The sequence below is a fragment of the Manihot esculenta genome, chromosome 11, assembly GCF_001659605.2.
Source record: "Manihot esculenta cultivar AM560-2 chromosome 11, M.esculenta_v8, whole genome shotgun sequence".
Lineage (NCBI taxonomy): Eukaryota > Viridiplantae > Streptophyta > Magnoliopsida > Malpighiales > Euphorbiaceae > Manihot > Manihot esculenta.
In genome coordinates this window covers 6618007-6638169 of record NC_035171.2, presented here as the reverse complement: position 1 = coordinate 6638169, position 20163 = coordinate 6618007, and the positions used below count along the sequence as shown (strand labels likewise).

General features: G+C 34.2%; 2 protein-coding genes across 5 annotated transcripts; both read right to left on the bottom strand.

The window, feature by feature from the left end:
- Positions 1–9: 9 nt before the first annotated feature.
- Positions 10–3638, bottom strand: LOC110625530 (probable polygalacturonase At1g80170). Of its 2 annotated transcripts, XM_021771154.2 has the most exons (10): positions 3508–3638; positions 2453–3160; positions 2108–2239; positions 1833–2003; positions 1531–1551; positions 1213–1420; positions 1040–1121; positions 848–956; positions 618–734; positions 10–509 (listed from the first exon to the last, which is right to left on the bottom strand). In XM_021771154.2, exons 2-10 carry the CDS (start codon positions 2690–2692, stop codon positions 231–233), a joined length of 1359 nt encoding a protein of 452 aa, XP_021626846.1. In that variant the 5' UTR covers positions 2693–3160; positions 3508–3638; the 3' UTR covers positions 10–230. The 2 variants fall into 2 exon arrangements, with proteins under 2 accessions (XP_021626846.1, XP_043817627.1); XM_043961692.1 differs by lacking the exon at positions 618–734.
- LOC110625532 (MAPK kinase substrate protein At1g80180-like) lies at positions 3602–7953 on the bottom strand. Of its 3 annotated transcripts, XM_043961693.1 has the most exons (3): positions 7514–7953; positions 6758–6920; positions 3602–3735 (listed from the first exon to the last, which is right to left on the bottom strand). In XM_043961693.1, the coding sequence occupies exons 1-2, from the start codon at positions 7863–7865 to the stop codon at positions 6802–6804; spliced, it is 471 nt and encodes a 156-aa protein (XP_043817628.1). In that variant the 5' UTR covers positions 7866–7953; the 3' UTR covers positions 3602–3735; positions 6758–6801. The 3 variants fall into 3 exon arrangements, with proteins under 3 accessions (XP_043817628.1, XP_043817629.1, XP_021626848.1); XM_043961694.1 differs by lacking the exon at positions 3602–3735 and having other exon boundaries at positions 6274–6920; XM_021771156.2 differs by lacking the exons at positions 3602–3735; positions 6758–6920 and adding an exon at positions 6960–7101 and having other exon boundaries at positions 7514–7952.
- Between the last annotated feature and the right edge of the window lie 12210 nt (positions 7954–20163).

Here is a 20163-nt window from a genome sequence, read left to right as displayed (position 1 = left end):
CAACGTCAATGCAAGAAGCAAAAGTTACTCAAATTAGTTTAAACCTGCTGCTTTTTCATGATCAAGTCCAAGTCTTTGAAGTCTCCACTATTTACAGACAACTCTCTATATGATGCTCTCTCTATGATAACAAGGCATCCACAAATTTCCCAAATGTCTTTTTGACAAAGAATCGGCTCCAATAAGATTCTTGGACTAATAATAACATTATTCTGGGTAGAGTGGGTCCTTCAGAGAAACTGTAGGGAGTCAGATGGGACTTTCTGCTTAATGAAGCTATCGTTGCATGATAAGCAAGGCGGGGGAGTGACTAGACCCACGCTTGAGCCATAGGCTTCCCAGCAAAAAGAATTTGAGATTTCTTCAGTGTTTAATACAAGTTGAATATCTTCTAAATATAACCCTGTGCACGGCGAGTAATCACTGCATGCAAGTACGATAGCATGCTCTGTTGCTGAAGTTCCTTTGATGTGTATATAGGATATGTTCGCCACTTTAACAGCTGAAGTCTGCAATCCATGGAATAATAGGTTATACAGTTTCTCTTAACCAGCCAAATTATTACAATTTCTTTGTAGTTTTCACTGTAAATCTCAAAGGGTGTAATATTCTCTTACCTGGTTTGCACATGGAAGTCGTGAATCACAATAATATTGATCTATTATAATTGGGTTTGACACATTTTCCATTAAAACATTCTGGAACTTGATCCGACTGGCCTCACCACTGCCTCCCTGATCAAGTGAAAAGCCAAGATCCCGTTTAGTATGAATTCACCTGTTCAATGCATCAACTCATCCATTTTCACAAGCACACACTTCTGCGAAAGAGATGTTGAGAAAATTACCTGCCATGTTTTGATACGAAGCCCATTATCAGTGTTGGACAGAAATGCCCCATCTACCAGTATATCATGCACCTTTGATGACGAGTGATATTTTCCCAAGCTTCCAATGCTAGAAGATGTATGTTGGAATCAGTTAAAGAAAAAAATTTTCAGAAAAACATAATCCAAGACATCATTGAAAATTGTCATTACCTTATGCCATGCCCTGGACCACAAGCAAAGTTCTTGATTCTGATCCGTGAAGAGTTGCTGACTATAGAGATGCAGTCATCTCCTGGATGCCCAATTTAGCATATAATCAAAATTATGCAATGAAAAGAGCAGCATGCATGTCAAACATCATGGTTATTTCTGAAAAAGCCAACCTGTCTGGACTATGCTGTCCCTGACCTCTACGCGACGGGATGCACTGATGTGAATTCCATCGGTGTTGGGGCTAAAAGCAGGTGAAGTCACTAAAACACCAAACACCATAACTCGGATACAATTAGTGAATGCAATGTGCATTTGCTGACCATAGACAATTCGAATGTTCCTCACTCTCAAATCCTTACACTTGTGGAAAGTCATGGCCTGTAGTGTAATTGTGATACCAGGTAAAACAAAGACATGGCCACAATAACAAGAGAAAGCATAACAGAAACAAATGTGTTGTTCGAAGAATGTCTGTAAGGTGAACTAACCGTTGGAGCATGTCGACATGGCTGCCACAAACAAAAATGAAAGCCAGATTCAGAAATTTGTTTAAATTAAAATGCATATAGAGAAACATGACCCTTTGTTTGGCATTGATTCTTCTAGAAAAGAATTTAAATGAATTATTGCTTTTCGCAACAATTCAACATCCTTTAAAATGAAAATGAAATTTTTTTGAAGTTAAAAGAAATTGAATTCTTTCCTTTAAGGAGAGAATTGTTTAAACAAAAATCAATTGAATTGAAATTCTTATAAAATTCTTGATACCAAATAGAAGGGAAATGAATACATTTTCCGGGTTGATCTTGCAAGATCGCGCCCACCATCTCCGTCCCATGCCATTGACAGTTCCTCCACCATCTATTGTAAGGTGGTTTACTCCATGGAAGTATAGCCATTTACGAGGATTCAGACCTTTCCAATAAGCAGGATCTTTGGGAGCAACAACAGTACCAGAGATCTATTAAATTACAATTCCAACGACATGACTAAGAGGACAATCATATTCCAATATATAGCTAAAAATTGCCTGCAAAATCGAGTAATCTAACTGTTTATTCTTACATTAAGGGTGATTCTTGATTTACACGGCCCAGCCAAATCAACAGGATGGACCAGCAAAGTTACTCCAGCTGGAATTACAATTCTGGTTCTTGCTGGGAAAGAACAAGCCTTCTTCCAAGCATCCCCGAAAGCCTGAAAACCCAGAAAAGAAAATTTCTCATAGGAGTATTTACAAACGTATTTGAAGTAATTTGAGATAACAGAAAGATTTGAAATGAAAGAGGAACTAACAGGAAAGATTCATACAATCCATTTTCAAAAAACCATTCAAATAAAATAATTAAATAATTATTTCTCATCTTAAAAAAAAATAAGAAAAAGAATAAGATAATATAAGAGTATCACCTGAGTATCATTACTAATACCATCACCTCTAGCACCAAAATCAGTGACAAAGAAGACTCTCTTGGATCTGGGTCGGGAAGTTTCCGACAAAGATTGTGGGAGCTGTAAGAGAGAGTCGAAACCTTCGACACATACAAAACATGAACATAGACACAAAACAATATGAATGAAAAGAATCAGAAATGGTGACCCAGAACCAATTCCTTGGCAGCTCAGGCTGTTTATTTTAGAAGATGACATGTATGTGGAAAGTCCCCTTAACAGTTTTTCTAGAATTGCTTAGGAGTATAGAGAACCTCAAAAAGACCTTACCTTCTCACATCACCCCCTCTGCTTTTTTTAGTCTTGCTTTTAATTCCTTTGATTTGACAGGCCATGTTTAAAAAATGGAAAAGATTCCAGTGAAGGATCCTTCTGCAACAGAGATGACGAAACAAACGAAAAAAATTCGAAAACTTCATTGACAATCAATCAGGAAATATTAATTAACCAAAGTACTGAAAATAAAAACCCACAAGCTAGTGAATTAATTAACCGAAGCTAACTGTTAATAAATAAACAGAGAAAAAAAGCTTATCTTTCATTTGAAATCGGGTCCCTGTCACCCCAATTTAGGAGTCAGCTCAGCGACTTAGCTGTCGTTTCCCTATCAGGCGAGAACGGTTTGTTGGAAGCTCGGACCCAGTTTTTACTGTAATTGTCTTGACACTGAAGGTGAAATCGATTTGATTGAATGGGTTTGTTCTTTTCTCCGTATATAAAATTAATATTTTTTTTTCATTTTCATTTTTAAAAATTTAATAATTCATTCTCAATAAAACTAAATATTTTTTATTTAAAAATAAATAACCCTTACGTAATTAATAAATTAATTCTTTATTTTTAAAATCAAACTCTTAACTTAAATTATTTCATTCTAAATATATTAAAAATAATAATTTAAATTTTATAAATACTATTTTTTAAATTTTCTCTCTTCCCCTTTCATCTCTCTTAAATCCCATAATCTTTTTCGTTCAAGATAGAGTATAGCCATTGCAAGAAATTGATCTTACTCTTCCACCAATTGCAAGCAACGATCCAACTCTGGCTCGAGTGTGTTCCACTGCTATTGAAGCTTTTAAAGGAGACTGATTCTCCAATGAGGATTCAGACTCTGACAGCCAGTTTGATTGTAAAATTGGCGGAGAATGATTCCATTGCGCAAGATGATTTCGCTAGGGAGAATGTAATTCTACTGTTTGTCACACTGCTCTCCTTCGAGACTTTTCAACTGGTATGATCTGATAACAAAAATAAAAGTATCAAGAGGATCGATCCATCAAAAATTACATTTAAAAAATTCTTTAATATATAGGAAGCTAGTTTTTTGAAGGAAGTTATTTTAATTGAAAAGAAATAAATTGATGAGTTCCATTTTTCCTTACTTACGCTTTCCAATTCCAGCAACTGTGATTTTATTTGTGCGAGTTTCAGTTGGATACTTTCATCCTTGAGTTCCTGCAACATGTTTCGTGAGTTGCAGTAGAGCTTCACCTTCATTTTCAAGGACCACCCATTCCTTTGTTAAAGTTCCAATCTCATTTTTCTTCTTCTTCTATTATAAATTCTCTCTAATCATATTTTATGCGATATTGATTCTTAAGTTATATTGATATTTTTAATTTTGTTGATGAGCAATGGATTCATCACTCATTTCTCTTCACCATGCGTGCATGCTTTATGTTTGATAAAATGCTTGAGAGAAAACTTACTAAGTGAAAGAAAAAAAATTTGTTGAACATTAACATTTGAATTGAAAGCTCATATACAGTTTTAAGATTTCACAATTATAAGGGCAAATAGACAATTATATATAGACAATTATATATAACATATGGTGGTTTTTTAAAAAATAATAAAAAGACTTCTTATTTGAATGGATTTAAAATTTAAGAATTTAAATATTTTTAATTTTAAATATTTAATTTTAAAAATAAAAATATTGTTAATTACGTTCAAATTTAAAAATTAAAGTATAATTTATTTTTTTATATAATTTTTTTTAATTATCTGAAAAATATTTAAATATTCTTAAAATACATTACTTTTTTATCTCTCGGATCGAGTGGAATTAATATTTACATCATTTGATTTTTTAAAAAAAAAAATAAAAGGAATATAGCTAGATGAAACTTCAAGACAATTTTTTTTCTAAAAACACTGGTGCTCTAACAATTAGTTTGGATGATTTGATCTAAACCGTTTGATATACGAAATTTATTGATCTAAATTAATCAGAATTTTTATCAAATTTTAAAATTTTAAAAATTGTCATATCATATATTTAAATTTGAGACACTATTTATAGAAAAGAGACTTATTAAAACACCAAAAATTACTAATTCAAGGAATTTATTATTTTTCATTTCTTTTACTATCCCAATCACAATAATACCTAATTCAAGGAATTATATTCAAGAAAATAACAAAATTCAGATTTTATTTTATTATATTTGATTGTATAGATTTTAATTTTAGAAGATATCCAGATTTGGATTAGGAAACTTGTTTGACTTGCTATACACCTGATTTTGAAAAAGAAGAGAACTAAGTTAACAAGCAAGTAAAGAAGATGAAGAACCTTTTAAAATTTGTAAATAATGGAAGTTTTTTAGAAAATTAGGGATTTTATGAAAGGAATTAGCTACTTTGGGATTAATTTCATAATTCATACTATTTGAATATATTTTTCATCTGTTATTTATCACCAATTCCACTTTGATACATTTGCTTGCTTGTATCAACACACTCATTGATTAAAAAAATTACATAATTATTCACTCTTAATAAGTTGAAATGTGATACAAAACAATTTAAATTGAAATTCCCACTAATTTTTTGTTTTATTTTTATTTTTTGTTAAAAAGATAATTTTATAAAGGAAAAAGTATGATTTATTTTATAAAAAAAATTAAATGAATTATTGCAAAACTAAAATTATTTAATTTTATATAATTTAGTATAATCATCTTATTTCTATTTTTTTTTCTTTCTAATTGGGTTAAGTTCATGATCATACTAAATTAAATATTTTTAATTTTAATATCTATTTTATATGTTACTCCAATTTAAATTTTCGACATTTTATATTATTGATGGATATTCAACTATTAGTATTAGAATTATTATTATTATTATTATTATTATTATTATTATTATTATTATATATATATATATATATAAAAGAATAATATTTGTTATATTTCATAATAGGTATTACGATTTATTTATACATTTAAAAAAAATTAAATATATAATTATATAAAAAAATAATATTTATTATATTTTATAATAGAGATTATAATCTATTTATATATAAAAAATAATATTTAAATAGAAATAAAAATTAAATTTATAATTATATAATTTATAAAATTAAATAATTATTTATTTATTAATATTTACTTTTTATATTAAAATACTTTCTTCGATTATAACAATATGATGCCAATAATTTTGGTATTTGTGGCAATGGCTTTGAGATATTGAAACGGCAAAGGTCAAGTTCAAATTTGCAATGGGACTGGGTCTGTGTCAGCGGCTGGATGAATCAGGAATTTAGTCAATGTGTCAGAAAAATAATAAAATTTGCAAATCCTAATCACATAAACCACAAAATACAATAACATATGATAAAGCTGACATTTTCACCTCATTTTGCCACTTAATTATCATATTAATTTTCATGTCAGATTTTACTCCACTACAGTCAGTCCTTGGCGGCCAAATTGCATCACTCAAAAATAATTTAAAAAGAAAACCCCTCCACTGTCAGAATATATTAAAAAATAGAAATTCATTTGTTGAATTATGGCTTTTTTCATCTTGGCCTCACAGATTCTACCAGGTGCATGTGGCTTTACTACAACTGCTGGGTCAAAACTGTGCAAATTCATTATATTAGTGGTGCAGATGCAGCCCAATGATTGGGAGCCTTAATCTAACCCCATGTGATGCGAGACACAGAATCCCCAAATCAAAGAGAGACTACTTGTGCAATTGCTGCAGGAGCAACCGTCCTTTAGAATAAAATAAAACTTGCTGCAGCGCAATCAAATTTGGGGAATCAAGGGGCAAAATGACTATACTATTATCAATCACTCTTTAATTTTTAATTTTTCCTTCTATGAACTACCTACTTCTTCAAAGTTGTATATTTAGTCAATAAAATAGTACTATCATCCACAGCAAGTTGTAACAACATTAAATACGCAATAGATATTTTATGTACTATGGAATTTGACCAAAAAAAGCTCAGAGCACCTTATTAATTTGCCTGCCTGACCAAGAGCAACCAAGCTGGCCATCTATTTGGTAGGGTTATAGTTGGGCGTTGTGATAATGATTTGGGTAAAGTAATTGCAACAACTTTGATTAACACGGTCCACTTCTGTTTGGTGATCCGAAGAAGAAGGCCAGAATCTCCCTGGCAAAGGAACCAGAAATGGATGGTGAGTCACCTAGATCCTGCTCTTTTCACTGTTTGGGGAAAAAAAAAAAGGGAGATCCTCAAACTAATCAAGAGGGTGAAATCCAAATCTGTTGTATGCCCATCACCAGATTCTTACTAACAAATCTTCTCCTGCAATAAAATCCCACCCCAAAAGCTGCATATAATCACACAAAAATATTATCAAGAACAGAGAAAGAATCGAGATTTTCTTTTTGTACAGAACAAAAGTAAAATTTCCTGATCAAGAACCAAACCATATACACATAATTGGATCCGGCTAAAACAGAAAACCATCTCTAAAATCTAAGGGGAAAAAGAGAAACTCAATGAAATGATCATGGCTAAATTAACAGGACAAGAAAAAGAATATAGCTCGGTTCTGTTCCAAAAACAAGCCCCTGCGTTTCAGTCTAGTGAGCTGAACGAGAGGTCTTAACCCTACCCTGACAGAAGATGTAAATAGTGGTAATACTGTAATTAATCATATCCCTCTCCCCCCAAATTCACCGGAATATTCCATCCCCAGCTACCGTAAAAAGTGGAAAACTATCGTGATCTGGGCTTACCGGCCCTTTTCCGATGATTCTTTGTTGGTTTTCCAAAAGCACTGCAAAATCCACAAGCAGAAACCCTTGGAGAAGGAGGTTCGATAGCCGGAGAGACCTTGCCGGTGCGGTAGGCTCGTTGTCCACCGTTAGATCGGCTTCTTTCAATGGTAGTGATTGATCCTGATGATGATGGCTTAACATCCCTTTCTTGATTGATATCTAGCTTCTCTTGTAGCTCTCGCTGTTGTTGGTGTTCTTGGTTTTGGTTAGCGACCTGGTTTAGCTCTCCTGACAAAAACTTATCATCCCATACAATACCTGAAGATCCTTGCCTCCTAAAAGACACGGCAGATCTTTGCAAACCAGCCATGGCTTCTCTCTGGATCTTTCCTGCTGAGTTCTGCGCAAGGATATTTACCTCTGTGTGTTCTTTAATTGCGCATATACGACCTGAGGGTTTCTTTTATATTCACACACTGATGGAAATCAAAGTTTAATCTGTTGTTAATTTTCAATAAAATATTGAATTTCATAATTGATTAATAAATTTTTTAAAAATATAAAAAATTAATTAATAAAATATTTAATAGTAAAATTAATAAAAAGATTAATTAATAAAATTTTTAACATATATTTTTTTAAAATTAAAATATTAATAAATAAAAATTTTCATTATATATAGTAATTATTGCTTAATTTATTTATAATTTTTTTTTTAAATGGCTGCAAACGTGATTGAGTTTTATTTTTCTACCATAACTGACCTGGCTTTACTCATCCTCTACGATCTACACTGGAAGCGGCCAGCTCGTTTTATTTAATTTATTTTTTACTTCAACCCTACTTTCTTTAATACTTAATTTATTATTATTTAATACACATTAAGAAACAACCGTTCATAATTTTAAGAATAAATTAATAACATAAATTGTTAAATATTTTAATAATACAACAGCATATTTAAAAATATTATTATTATTATTATTAAATCAATTAATAAGTTAAATTTTTTTTAAATTAAAAATTAAAAATTAAAAAAATAGAATATGAGATTTTTTAATTTTATTCAAATTTATTTGTTATTAAATTAAATTTATGAATCAAATTAATTTAAATATTTAGCAGTAATTAATATAAATATTTTAAAATATTTAGTAGCTATTTAATTTAATTGTTAGATGTGACGGATAATTATTGTTAATAGATAATAATTGATAGGTAATTTTAATTAATATATATTAGGCATTTGGTAAATTATGTTAAAATATTGATAAGGATATATATTATTTTATTATATTAATAAAATAAATATTAATTTATTATATAATATATATAATAATTGAAAAATTAAATATAACTTTTTATATAATATACTACCAAATTACAAAATCCTTGAGATTGGAAAATCAAAATCTCTCTCAAAATCTCTCTCAAAATCATCTGCGCCGTCAACCATTGGGTCTTTCACCGCTGTCGCTTTGCTGCCGCTAACCATCGTCCACCGACTCTATCGACGATCTGTTCCTCGGCATCACGGTCCACGAGTTAGCCTCTCTCTCCGATCTTGCCATTATCGACGGACACTGTCCACAGGTATCTATTTTCTTATATGTATTTCAGTCTTGTAAAATTATTTGTGAAATGTTTTATATTTTTAAAATTATTAATTTTTGTGAAATTTATGAAATTATCTTCTGTACCCCTTGATTTTTGTGAAATATTTTACCTGATTCATGTTTTATATTTTTTTAATTTATCCTCTGCACATGCTGATGCACTTGACAGGTACTGAAATTTATATTGATGTCATTTTTTTCGGGTATTTTAGACATCTAATTTGGGCCATCATATATTTTGTATATATTTTTAGTTTAATTTATAAATATAGTGAGGAGATATGGATTAAATGAGTTACATGTGAATATCTTTTGAGGTCATTTAACAAGTTAGAGTGTAAATTTAAAATTTGATTCATAAATGAGCTAAGTTTGAGTTTGTTGAAGCAGAAATTGGCCTCAGGTTTGGCTCATTTGTTGGTTTTCTCATGAGTTCATCTTGAAAATTCATCATTTGTTTTCTTTTTTGCTAAACAAAAAAGAATTTTAGGAGTCCAATTGCTGGTGCACTTGCCCTGTGCACGCATTTTGCAGTGCACCTGCTGGTGCACTTGCATCCAGTGCACCTGCTGTTGTTGGCGTTCTTGGTTTTGGTTAGCGACCTGGTTGAGCTCTCCTGACAAAAACTTATCATCCCATACAATACCAGAAGATCTTTGCCTCCTAAAAGACACGGCAGATCTTTGCAAACCAGCCATGGCTTCTCTCTGGATCTTTCCTGCTGAGTTCTGCGCAAGAATATTTACCTCTCTATCTGTTGTTAGTTTTCAATAAAATATTGAATTTCATAATTAATTAATAAATTTTTTAAAAATATAAAAAATTAATTAATAAAATATTTAAAGATTAATTAATAAATTTTTTAACATATATTTTTTTAAAATTAAAAAATTAATAAATAAAATTTTTCATTATATATAGTAATTATTGCTTAATTTATTTATAATTTTATTTATTTATTTTTTTAAATGGCTGCAAACGTGATTGAGTTTTATTTTTCTACCATAACTGACCTGGCTTTACTCATCCTCTACGGTCTACACAGGAAGCGGCCAGCTCGTTTTATTTAATTTATTTATTAGTTCAACCCTACTTTCTTTAATACTTAATTTATTATCATTTAATACACATTAAAAAACAACCGTTCATAATTTTAAGAATAAATTAATAACATAAATTGTTAAATATTTTAATAATACAACCGCATATTTAAAAATATAAAAAAATTATTATTATTATTATTATTATTATTATTATTATTTCTAAATCAATTAATCAGTTTACATATTTAGCAGTAATTGATTATAAATATTTTAAAGTATTTAATAGTTATTTAATTTAATTATTTTTGTAATTATTATTGATAGATAATAATTGGTAATTAATAGATATTTAATAAATTATATTAAAATATTAATAAAAATATATATTATTTTATTATAATTAATAAAATTTTATCGCATTTTTTAAAATATAAACTAAACTATTAATTTTATAATTAATTCAAACATTTCGAGTTCTAAGTTTATCATGATTTTTTTTTATAAAAAATCTGAAATTGAAATGATAAAATCTGAGATTTCTCATAATTATATTTATTGCTAACCTAATCAAATATGTGATTACGTTAGGTTGTCAAGATTTATAATTAAGCTTTTATATTCATTTACTTTTTATTGTAATTTAAGTTTGAAATCTCATAAATTTAATATAATTATATTAATATTTAATAAATATTGATAAATCTTTTCCTCTTCCTGGTCCATGATAGATCTGGTTTTCTTCTGGGTCCCTTTTTGCTGGGCTCTCTGATGGGTCCCTCTATGTTCTATCTGGTGAAAGGACCTGTAAAATAAGAAAGAATGGTCAGGGGCCTACCGGGGGTGCCCCGGTAGAGGCCCTCCGACGCTCGAGTCAGGTTTCATGCGTAAGAGTAATATATTTAGGCAAGGGTTGCAGAAAGAATAAAAATGGTGTCCAGGAAGGAGAAGGAAGAAGAAGAGAGCACACCTCTGCGTGGCCTTTACCGTGATATATATATCTGTCTCTCTGCCACAATGCTAGCTGTCTTCTGCCGCTCAGCTCCGTATGTACGGATGTGTCAGGCACCTGCTCCATGCGTAACGGCCATTAATTCTCCTCTGATACGCATGCGGAAGGACCTACCAGCGGGGCATCTTGGTCATTTTCCCCTTTCCGGGCTGGGTTGAATGGTAGGGCTGAAGTTGAGCCTGGTGAGGGCCTGATTACTGGGCCGAGAGGTTGGGGCCGGCTTGATTGAGGAGTCTAGGCTGAGTCCGGCCCTGTGACTGAGCGGGCTGGACCTGACTCTCGAGGGGAATATTGAAGCCTTCGGATCATGGACTGTTTTCGTGGGCCTGGCCTTTTAGACCGGGGTGAAGAAATCTAGCGATCATCAATTGCCCCTTTATCTCCTCAGCAGTTATTCCATGACTGGTGAGGGGATAAATCTTTAAACTCTATTCATGACCGTGTGGTCTGAGAACTGCTCCTATCGAAAGTATCCCTTTCTTGCCTTTTTATTATTTTTGCCTGAGCGTTGGACTCCTGTGTATGTTTTTTGCCCCTGAGTATTTATGGGCTGTCTTCTTTCGAGTGTTTTGCGGGCTCTTTGTTGCTTGGACCTTTCTCTAGGTCAGCTGAGTTGGTTTAGTGTGAGCGGTCAATTCTCGAGGTCGTTGCCTCTTATGATTGCCCCTGATTCTCTGTTTGGCTTTGTATTTTGGTATGCAGTTTGCTTAGGAATCGCCTTGCCTTAATTCGGCCTGCCTATTGGGTTTACCAGTACTGCGCTCGTTTTCTTAAGATCGGCATGATGCTTTGGTACTTTTGGCTGTTGTGTGAGATCAAAGTCTCTCTACCAGATGACTCGAGGTCCTTTGGGAGGTCGGAGTTTAGCTTTTCATTTATGGTCCCGTGCCCCAATCTTTTATGTGAGATCGGAACTATGTTCTTATGAGTTATTTTTGCTTGTAGCACCGGATGATCTTGGGGATTTCGGCTATTTTTGCTCCGGGAGATCTTTGAGATCTTCGCCGGTCTTCTACCTCAGTGAGGTCTTCTACCTCTCAATGAAGTCTTCTGCCTCAGCGAGGTCTTCTGTCTCATTGAGGTCTTCTGCCTCTTTGAGGTCTTCTGCCTCAGTGAGGTCTTCTACCTTAGAGTGAGGTCTTCTGCCTCAGTGAGGTCTTCTGCCTCATTGGGGTCTTCTGCCTCTTTGAGGTCTTATGCCTTATTGAGGTCTTATGCCTCAGTGAGGTCTTTTGCCTCAGTGAGGTCTTCCGCCTCATTGAGGTCTTCTGCCTCATTGAGGTCTTTTGCCTCAGTGAGGTCTTCTGCCTCAGTGAGGTCTTCTGCCTCATTGAGGTCTTCTTTTGCCAGGAGCTCAGTGAGGTCTTCTTATGCCAGGACCTCAGTGAGGTCTTCTTATGCCAGGACCTCAGTGAGGTCTTCTGCCTCATTGAGGTCTTCTGCCTCAGTGAGGTCTTCTACCTTATAGTGAGGTCTTCTGCCTCAGTGAGGTCTTCTGCCTCTATGAGGTCTTCTTTTGCCAGGACCTCAGTGAGGTCTTCTTATGCCAGGACCTCAGTGAGGTCTTCTTTTGCCTGGACCTCATTGAGGTCTTCTCAGGGAGGTCTTCTTTTGCCAGGACCTCAGTGAGGTCTTCTTATGCCAGGACCTCAGTGAGGTCTTATTTTGCCTGGACCTCATTGAGGTCTTCTCAGGGAGGTCTTCTTTTGCCAGGAGATCTTGGGGACCCTGGTCTTCATGCTCCGGGAGGTCTTTTAAGATCCTCACCGGCCGTTTTTATTTTGTTTTTCCGGGAGTTCTAGGGGATCCCGGTCTTCTTTGTTTTCCCGGGAGTTTTAGGGGATCCCGGTCTTCATGCTCCGGGAGGTCTTTTAAGATCCTCACCGGCCGTTTTTATTTTGTTTTCCCGGGAGTTCTAAGGGATCCCGGTCTTCATGCTCCGGGAGGTCTTTTAAGATCCTCACCGGCCGTTTTTATTTTGTTTTCCCGGGAGTTCTAAGGGATCCCGGTCTTCTTTGTGTTTCCGGGACGACCTCGGGGCCTCGCCGGCTGTTGTTGTTCCAGGAGATCTTACGGGATCCTGGTCGTTTTTGTATTTCCGGGACGACCTCGGGGCCTCGCCGGCTGTTTTTGTTCCAGGAGATCTTACGGGATCCTGGTCATTTTTGTATTTCCGGGATGACCTCGGGGCCTCGCCGGCTGTTTTTGTTCCAGGAGATCTTACGGGATCCTGGCTATTTTTGTTCCGGGGTGACCTTGGGGCCCCGCCGGCTGTTTGTGCTCCAGGAGATCTTACGAGATCCTGGCTATTTTTGTTCCGGGGTGACCTCGGGGCCCCGCCGGCTGTTTGTGCTCCAGGAGATCTCACGAGATCCTGGTCGTTTTTGTTTCGGGGTGACCTCGGGGCCCCGCCGGCCTTCTTTGCTCCCTTAGGAGGTATTGCGCAAGGTTCAGGCTCATTGGCCTTACTGTCGCTTCGTCATCTCAGCTGGTTTTGTGCCTAACTGAGGTCTTGTTCATTTTTTTGAATTTTTCTGCAAAATAAGAGCTTGCACAAAGCGTATATAACGAGAATGCTCGTTGTTAATTTAATAATATTCATCAATAAATAATATGTCGTACATGTCACTTAGTTTCATACTTCAGATGAACAATTTATAAAATATTATGCTTGAACATGTAAAATATTGTGAAAAGTGTAAGTATTATTTACACTTTATAATTCTGAAATCAATAATAACTGCAAAACTATAAAGTGAAAGTAAAGTAGAAGATTCTTTATCTTAAATTTTGTCTGGTTGTGACGGTGATTAGTAATTAATTTTTTGCAGGAGGAGTAGATTGTGGGTAAGCTAATTTTAGAGAATCATTTACAATGGCATTGTTATAATATTTATAAAGGATTTGGGTACCTACCTCCCGATGATCAAAAGCCACGTCGACCACTTTTGCATGGATTGTGTGGGCGCGTCACTTTACTCCGATCCCACCAAACTCAATCTTAAAAATTGACAATTTTGGTGTTTGGCCGACCTGCTGTAGTCCGATCGTCGTTCTCCAATAAACCCAAGTTCGAGACTTGCACCTGTCTTCAAGCTGGCCAACAGGGCTGAGCTCCTTTCAGTCCTGCTGCTTCGATCGGCTGACCGACCCGTTTTCCCCAACTCATTTAATGAAGGGACAGAAAAAATAAACGGAACAGGAAAGAAGGAGACAAACGGAACAGGAAAGAAGGAGACTTGTATCATCCACTTGAACTTTCATATTCACATACAAACAAAATGTCAAATCATACTTCTTATTGGAATTCTCAGCAATTTGTGGATAGAGTGAAGAAAACCCACTTCCAAAAGGAACCAGAATGAATTGTTTTTCAAATGACACATGTCCTTTATGACCCAGCTCTTCTCATTTTCATTGCCATCCTTTTCTGTGGCATATTGCGTCATGTGCCACTGTTCATCTCCAAATTCCCATCAAATAACCAAAATCCACTCGCAAAAATTAACCCTCATTTCCCAGCTCTAGCCACGAAGGGTCGTAACGCTCGCTTTGCCCACTCTTACCATCCAACGGCTCTGATTTGGAGCCGGTCTCATTGTCCTTTGATTGTTCTCGATGCTTATTCCCTTCATTCCCTTTTTCCTCCTTATTTCCATTCCTCATTCCCCGGAAGCTGCCCCATCTTCTTTCTGTCAACAGATTATGCGCATCCCATACCCCAGCTACCGTCGATGGCTTTGGGTCATTGGAAGATCGGGAGCAACGTCTTCACAAACCCCAATACTTTGATCAAGTCAACAAAATTTTCCCTCAAAATTGATTATTTTACCTCTCACAGTAAAATCCCCACCCTTTCAAACGGACTGCCACCAAAAATCACAAAGGGGATCACAAATCTAACTCCACCAGTGCTGTTTTCAAGTTTGTCTTCCCCCAAACATTGCATTCCTTTCCCACTCTCTTTTTTTTTTTTTTTCTTTTCTTTTCTTTTCTTTTTTATATATATATATATATACACGGCCGACCTCAGAATTTCAACAAATACATAAATTACTCACCCTTTTTTCCTTTTACAGAAAATATTCACCAGACTTCAAAGAAAAAATCGGCCGTAATAAAACCTTTGTGCTTCGCCGGCGTTCCTTTCCGCCGTCGGCGCATACGAAGTTGAAGGCATCGCAAGGGATCCCGCGACCTCCCACAGTTGTCTTCCCCATCCTCAAGATGACCGAGCTTTCTCTGCTGTTACAACGCACGGCTTCGGGCTTCGCCGGTGACACCCATGACTGGACGCGACATTGGATCGTCACCTTCCTGCGCCGGCTGTCCCGACGCCGTTCACCAGGCATGAAGTCACTGTTATCATGAACCCAAAGTAGCAGATTCCCAATTTTTCACTCTTTATGTGGATCTCAATGGGTGGATCTGGAAACTTTAGAGATAGTAAAATCTCTTTCGTTCCCCACAGACGGCGCCATTTGATAAATCGTTTCCTCTTCCTGGTCCATGATAGATCTGGTTTTCTTCTGGGTCCCTTCTTGCTGGGCTCTCTGATGGGTCTCTCCATGTTCTATCTGGTGAAAGGACCTGTAAAATAAGAAATAATGGTCAGGGGCCTACCGGGGGTGCCCCGGTGGAGGCCCTCCGACGCTCGAGTCAGGTTTCATGTGTAAGAGTAATATATTTAGGCAAGGGTTGCAGAAAGAATAAAAATGGTGTCCAAGAAGGAGAAGGAAGAAGAAGAGAGCACATCTCTGCGTGGCCTTTACCGTGATATATATATCTGTCTCTCTGCCACAATGCTAGCTGTCTTCTGCCGCTCAGCTCCGTATGTACGGATGTGTCAGGCACCTGCTCCATGCGTAACGGCCATTAATTCTCCTCTGATACGTATGTGAAAGGACCTACCAGCGGGGCATCTTGGTCATTTTCCCCTTTCCGGGCTGGGTTGAATGGTAGGGCTGAAGTTGAGCCTGGTGAGGGCCTGATTACTGGGCCGAGAGGTTGGGGCCGGCTTGATTGAGGAGTCTAGGCGGAGTCCGGCCCTGTGACTGAGCGGGCTGGACCTGACTCTCGAGGGGAATATTGAAGCCTTCGGATCATGGACTGTTTTCGTGGGTCTGGCCTTTTAGACCGGGGTGAAGAAATCTAGCGATTATCAAATATAATTATTATTTTTTAATATGTATCACATGTATGCTTCACTTCCTAATTTATCCTATAAAAATAAACTTAATTTTACTTTTCATATATTAAAATTTTTAAGTTAATACCATCAAAGCAATCAATTTTTTTTCTAAGTTTATTCATACTAATTTATTAAAAACTAAATAATTTATTTTACTAAATTATTTTCAAAAGTTCAATTTTCAATATATATTAAATATAAGTAGAGCCAATAGTCTATGCCCTATGTGTTTCTTATGTTCGGTAAATTCAAAAGTTAATACCCTAAACCTTACTAAACTTTAATAAGTTGCACTTTTCTAGTTAATTTATATTGAATTTAACAATTTATCCCTTACTTTATTATACAACGTAATTATTATAGATATTATTATATTTTACCACTTAAAAATAATTTTACTTCTTAAAAAATTAATTTATATATAAAATATAATTATATCTATTTTCAACAAATTAATTTATTGAAAGTGTATTTATATAAATAAAATTATATGAGTCCAAGAAAAAATAAAAAAATCATTTGAAATCCATTTTGAACTCTATACCGAAAATTAAGAATTTAAGCTAAATAAATATATAGTTACATCGGCCTGTTGAAGAGAAGTGAGGATGAAGAATCTGAAAAACACAAAGCATACTGAGGTTTAAGTATAAATCCTTACAGACGCTCCTATCTTTGATTCAAGTCTGCCATAAAATTCAAAATTAATTATTCCGTGTTACAGCTTGTTCATCAGGATCATGGGAAATAATATACAAATCGACTAATAAGTGGAAGCCATTATCTCGCTTTTCTCATAAAATAAATCAATTGGGCGCTAAGGATTGAGAAGCCTTCATATTTAAAAAAACCGAGAAAAGATACAATCGATATAAAGTTAAACACATAGCTAGGCAGTCCAACTATAAATCCTTAGCCAAAACACTAAAAGAAACTATTTACACCCAATCAACTATGAGAAAGAAAAATTTATAGTCGAGTAGAAGACTCCCACCGTCCAGAGAAGTGAAAGTATAATTAAATAAATAACTAAAAAATTATTATTTTTTAATATTAAAGAGATGCAAAAGTTAAATTAATATACCAATCGAATTTGAGATTTCACACACTTTTTACACTTTAAAAAGTATAAGATGATTAAAAAAATTAATATTTTTAATGATTAAATTAAAAAATATAGCATAAAAATTATTCTATGTAATTGCAAAATGAATCAATAAAATATCTAAGTCAAATTATATATAATTTTTTGAGCTTGCTCCCAAATTGATTACCTTTTAGGCTTTGGTTATTTTTCGGCTTTCAAAAATGGCAACTCATTGGCTTTTCAAGGAATTCAAGGGGTGGGAAATTATAAGCATTGAATAGTAATTGGTCACACCTAAATGGAAAACGATGGTCTACGTACTACTTTATTTCAATTAATTATTTTGGGGCTTGAAAAAGAAATTGTAAACTAAGATGACCAAAACTAGAAAAATTTGGAAATATGTGATTGTTAATTAAGCGCCTCAATTCTTTAATTTTTTTCCCTATCATAACATCATCAACATCAGCTTTGGGCCTACATAAAAAACTATCATGAAATCAAGTAATTCATGATGGTCTAATAATATATTTATATATATCCAATTAAATCAGGTATGGAAAATAGATAATATTTTGAGTTTGAATATTTTCTTCTTTTTACTATTAGACTTTCATGATAAAAAAAATAATGAAAAATAAATTATCTAGTATAATTCATCAATAGTATATTACACCATGTTATTTTGTATTAATAATCAAATAGCGATTAATATATGGTCTCTAAGTTATTCATTTATATATTGAACTAGACTTACTGAAGACGATCTACACCTAAGACCTCAAATTCATACCAAAGACAATCCACACCCAAGACCTTAAGCCCTCTTCCCGTTCAGATCCATCTCCTAAACCCTTTTTCTCATGTCGCTCAATACTGATAAAATCTTTATGTATCATCCATCTCTCAAACTTCTAATCTCGTATTTGCTCTTTTTCAAACTCCAATTTCGAAAACCTCTCCTCATTTAAATCCATATTACAAATCTCGATCATCATTCTCGGTCTTCAAACTCCAATTTCAAAAACCTCTCCTCATCCAGATCCATCTTACAAATCTCGATCACCATTCTCTGTCACATTCCTCTCAATTTCTTGCCCAAAGCTCACATTCTAGTGCTCTACGGATGGCAGGCGGACAGATTTTCACAAATACCCGATCCGCCAAATCCTATTAAAACGGATTTAGATTTTTGCAAAATGTATATGGGCGAATTCATATTTAAAAAATTTTACCCTTCTCGGATTCAGGTAGGGTTCGAAATTAGGTGATCGGATACCCGTTACTCAAACCCGATTAGCTATATTAACAAAATTAACCCTTCCCATAGTTCGACGCCTCTCCCCCACTTTACTGCACCGGCGACGTCTCCTTTCTCCCTATAAATCTTCTATCTCCCCAGTCAGCGATATCTCCTTCTCTCTCCAGCAGCAACATCTCCGACTTTCCAGTTGGAGACAACTCTTCCCTCTACCATCGACGATATCTTCTTCTCTCTCCCCAGTCGGTGACATCTACTCTTTTCAATTAACACTGACGCTAGAGACAACCCTTGCCTCTCCTCAATCGACGTCGGCAACATCTCTTTTGACCTGAACTCTCTTCAGGTTTGCAATTAAATTTTTTGATAATCAAGATCTTTTATGTGCATGTTTTTAAAGAATTTTTAGTTACTATTAAAGATTTTTAGAATTTATGGACTATTAATTTGATTATTTGGATACTGTTAAAAAATTTAATTATTTACTATTTGATTAATGTAATACTGTTGATTTTTAGAATTTTTATAAATTATTATTTGCTAGGTTGCTGAGTTGCTGGTTCTTGTAGTTGAACATTATAAATCATTATGCTGAGCTATTGTCATTGAACATTTCTCCGGTTTGCTGGGTTATGCAACTTTTAGATAGTTTATTTGATAGTTTTTGTCATTGAATTGAATTAAAAAAATCGGATTCGAGTATTGTGCGGGTACTGTTAAACGGATTTGGGAGGATTTCGATAGTAAAATTAAAATATTAAATGGGTTTGGGACGGTTTCAAAAATCGGATTTGAGTTTAGTTACTCTCAATTTTGCTGTTACCCTACCCTTTTACATTACTAAGTGCTCCCTCTATTTTTCTCTGAAAATTAAATAAAGTGAAGGTTGTTTAATTTCGATGGATTTAATTTGCTTATGCATGTTTATATTGGGGTAGAGACAATTATTTTGGTGAGGATTTAATTTCCTTATAATCAGGATTTTTAAATTTAAGTATTTGCGTGTGTGTTTTTATTTTAAATGAGTTGGATTTGACTTTATATATTCATTACACTTGTGGTCATAAATACTTATTTTTATTTTTTTTAATTCATTTTAAACTGAAATAATAAATAAATTTTAATAATAATTACAACGCTCAAGCAATTCGCTTTTTTATATAAGCAGTTAGAATAAAGTCTAATGCTTGTATAATAAATCCATATTATATATATTATATAACTCATATATATATGAATTCAATTTTAAAAAAATAATACTAAAGTATGTGAATTATTTATTAATTACACATTTTATTTATTTTTGTTTCACTTTCCTCTAACAGCGTTAATATCCAAAACGCATCGTTTAATAACTAAAAATAGCGTGCATCACAGAACATGAGCCCTTTTTTCGCGGTTAATTTCAAAAAATGTATGAAAATTTCCCGCCGAAGCCATATGCATCTCAAGGCTTGATTA